Source organism: Myotis davidii, unplaced genomic scaffold (genome assembly GCF_000327345.1).
Source record: "Myotis davidii unplaced genomic scaffold, ASM32734v1 scaffold61, whole genome shotgun sequence".
Classification (NCBI taxonomy): domain Eukaryota; kingdom Metazoa; phylum Chordata; class Mammalia; order Chiroptera; family Vespertilionidae; genus Myotis; species Myotis davidii.
Genome location: NW_006291729.1, coordinates 665,361 through 666,216, shown reverse-complemented (window position 1 = coordinate 666,216; position 856 = coordinate 665,361). Strand labels below are relative to the sequence as shown.

At 59.3% G+C, this 856-nt stretch overlaps 1 protein-coding gene across 1 annotated transcript in view; it reads left to right on the top strand.

The window, feature by feature from the left end:
• The first annotated feature begins 580 nt into the window (after nt 1–580).
• Nucleotides 581–856, top strand: part of MBOAT2 (membrane bound O-acyltransferase domain containing 2) — a 57,311-nt gene continuing 57,035 nt past the window's right edge. The window contains exon 1 of the mRNA XM_015564938.1: nt 581–712. Within this exon, the coding sequence (XP_015420424.1) occupies nt 581–712 (132 nt within the window). The remainder of the gene's footprint in view (nt 713–856) is intronic.

The following is an 856-nucleotide window of genomic DNA, read 5'->3' as shown; positions in this document are numbered from 1 at the left end:
GTTTTGGAGATAGGCCGGTGGAATCCTCGCCTCTGAAGGTCCTCCCTGGCAGGAGGACGCAAAGGGCTGACCGCTGACCACTGACCGGGACCACAGGGCTGACCACTGACCAGCCAGCTGCGGCTCCCAGCAGCGCCCTCTCCCGGGGGTGGCAGTTGTGTTGGCTGGGGTTTCGGTAAGTCGGGTGGCAGCGTCGGCAGTGACATCTATGGGGAAGTCTGTCCTGCAGCGCGAGGAATGGCTCACCTGTAGAAAAGAAATATTTTTATTGATTTTCAGAGAGAAAGGGAGAGGGGGAGAGAGAGAGAAACATCAGTAATGAGAGAATCATGGATCGGTGGCCTCCTGCACACCCCACACTGGGGATCGGGCCTGCAACCCGGGCAGGAGCCCTGAGCAGGAATCGAACCCTAACCGGCTGGGCTGTGAGGTTCTGACCCTCCGTCTGTGTAGCCCGTGAGGAGACATGTTAGGGATCGAGTCGAAGCTCCTCTGTGCGTGTTTGCTGTTCTCAGTGGGCTCTGAGCCACCGGCTGGCCGGGACGCGGGCGCTGTCTCGTTTCCTGGGCTTTGCCGTAAGATGCTCTGTAAGGTGCTGTGTAAGGCGCTGTGTAAGGTGCTCTGTAAGGTGCTGTGTAAGGTGCTCTGTAAGGTGCTGTGTAAGGTGCTGTGTAAGGTGCTCTCTAAGGTGCTGTGTAAGGTGCTCTGTAAGGTGCTCTGTCCGCTTTGCTGACGGAGAGAAGGCGGGAGCTAGTGAACCCGCAGCTGGGAGCGGTGAGTCACGAAGATCAGGGTTCACCTGCTGCTGAAGCAAAACGCCCGCTGGAGCCTCGGGGCGGGGACAGGGCGCGCGCCT